Consider the following 1,945-nt stretch of genomic DNA (forward strand, 5'->3'; position numbering starts at 1 on the left):
AGCAACAAAGCGTAGGCAGCGTAAGAAAAAGCGGATACAGAAGCGAGGAGTACTTACAAAGGGAGCTGGAGAGGATCTACTCGCTCAGCGCGAGGCTGATCAGCAGATTGCTCATGAAGAGCGTCAGAGAGGAGAGCGATCAGGTGTTAGCCGCCAGGCTTTGGCGCGCTGTAGTAGGTGCAGAGAGACTGGCCATAACTCGCGTACGTGCAAGAAAGATACTCTAGGTACTGCTTAATCTATTATGTTAATATGTAGTAAAACAACTATATTGTGGTGGAACTACAGGCTTATAGAGGTGCGCAGGTTTGGTGGGGTGCGGCGCTCGCTTGCCACATACGTTACCTACTTTGAAAACACTGAGGTCTCTACATAAAGCCTTAAACTCAATTAGCGGCTCTGTACGGAGGTGACTGTCAAAAGTTCTTGCTAGCGCCACGCTAAGCCGCCAGACTATCGGCCCGACTATTCTTGGCGCCCACACCAATTTTTTGAAGCTAGCGATAGCTTGTATACTCATTTTTTTTGAGTGTTTTTGATCTACCATGGCTCCAAATACGGATATATCGACCCGCTCTTTTATTGTTGCATTAAAGTCACCTTTTGGTGGCAAATCTACACGCGAAATCGCAGAAATGACAGGCATATCGCCGCGTACGATCGACTCAATTTATGGTAGAGCCTGCCAGCGAGGCTTTGAGCCTAACGCACGCCTAATTAAGATCCTTCCGCAGTACCTCGAAGATGCCCCGCGCGCAGGCCGCCCTTGTAAACAAGAAGAAATACACGACGCTACTCTTAAGAACGTACGCCGCGATAGGTATAGGAGAGAGAAGAGCTGCGCTGATATTGCTAGTGATCTTAGTGTTCACGGCTACAACGTCTCGTTGTCCACCATATAGAGAGTCCTTCGAGCAGCTAGTTACAACAAGACGAAGCCGACGAGGAAGCCTAGGTTGACGACGAAGATGAGACAAGAAAGACTTAAGTGGTGTCTTGCCTATAAAGATTGGACACTTAAAGATTGGAAGAACGTTATTTAGTTAGATGAGACTTCTGTTGTTCTCAACTACCGTCGCGGTGGCTATCGTGTGTGGCGACGCCCGGATGAAGTCTTTACTAAAAGTGTTATCCAAGAGCGGTGGAAGGGCTACTCTGAATTTATGTTCTGGGGCTGCTTCACGTACGACTACAAAGGTCCTTGCCATGTCTGGAGGCCTGAGACTGCGCAGGAGAAGAGAGACGCCGCTCTCCAGATTGAAGAGTTGAATAAGGCTCTAGAGCCTCTTATGAGAGAGGCGTGGGAGCTTACAACAGGTATGAAGAGGCTTGGATTACGTAACAAGCCTGGCAGAGTTCCACAATGGAGATGGGTAAAAGAGATGGGTAAAAGAGATGGGTAAAAGAGATGGGTAAGCTGGCTCGTGAGAGCAGTCGTGGTGGCATTGATTGGTGGCGTTACCAGACTTAAGTTCTTATCCCAAAGCTAATTCCCTTCGCAAAGGAGTGCTAAAAAGAGAGACCACGTGTCTTTGTTTAAGAAGATAAGGCACCTTCGCATACCCACTACGCTTAAAGAACTATATACTGAAACGCTGAGGTGGAGCAGCTCCTATGGCTAGGCAATTCACCTAATCTTAACGCTATTAAAGCAGCCTGGCTATGGCTCAAAAGAAAAACAACACGAAGAGGCGCACTAAAAAGTCGGGCAGAAGGGACAAAAGTATGGCAATAGTACTGGGATGAGCTACCTTAACACCAAATTCAAGCTTGGATAGAGCGTATTCTGTTTTATAACGTGTTTTACAAGCGAGCGCCAAGACACACCAACTTCGAGTTTTCTGGAAACCGCTAGGAAAGCACGCTATCTAGGAGAACCGACCACGAGGAATCGACTAACAGCACTTTTAACACCTGCAGCTAAGGCGCTAGCGCGCAGTAGGGA

At 47.7% G+C, this 1,945-nt stretch overlaps 1 protein-coding gene across 1 annotated transcript; it reads left to right on the forward strand.

The window, feature by feature from the left end:
* Window positions 1-545: 545 nt before the first annotated feature.
* SETTUDRAFT_96238 (uncharacterized protein) lies at window positions 546-902 on the forward strand (the record flags this gene model as incomplete). Its single annotated transcript, XM_008031810.1, has 1 exon — window positions 546-902. The coding sequence occupies one exon, from the start codon at window positions 546-548 to the stop codon at window positions 900-902; it is 357 nt and encodes a 118-aa protein (XP_008030001.1).
* Window positions 903-1,945: the final 1,043 nt, after the last annotated feature.

The sequence above is a fragment of the Exserohilum turcica genome (genome assembly GCF_000359705.1).
Source record: "Exserohilum turcica Et28A unplaced genomic scaffold SETTUscaffold_6, whole genome shotgun sequence".
Lineage (NCBI taxonomy): Eukaryota > Fungi > Ascomycota > Dothideomycetes > Pleosporales > Pleosporaceae > Exserohilum > Exserohilum turcicum.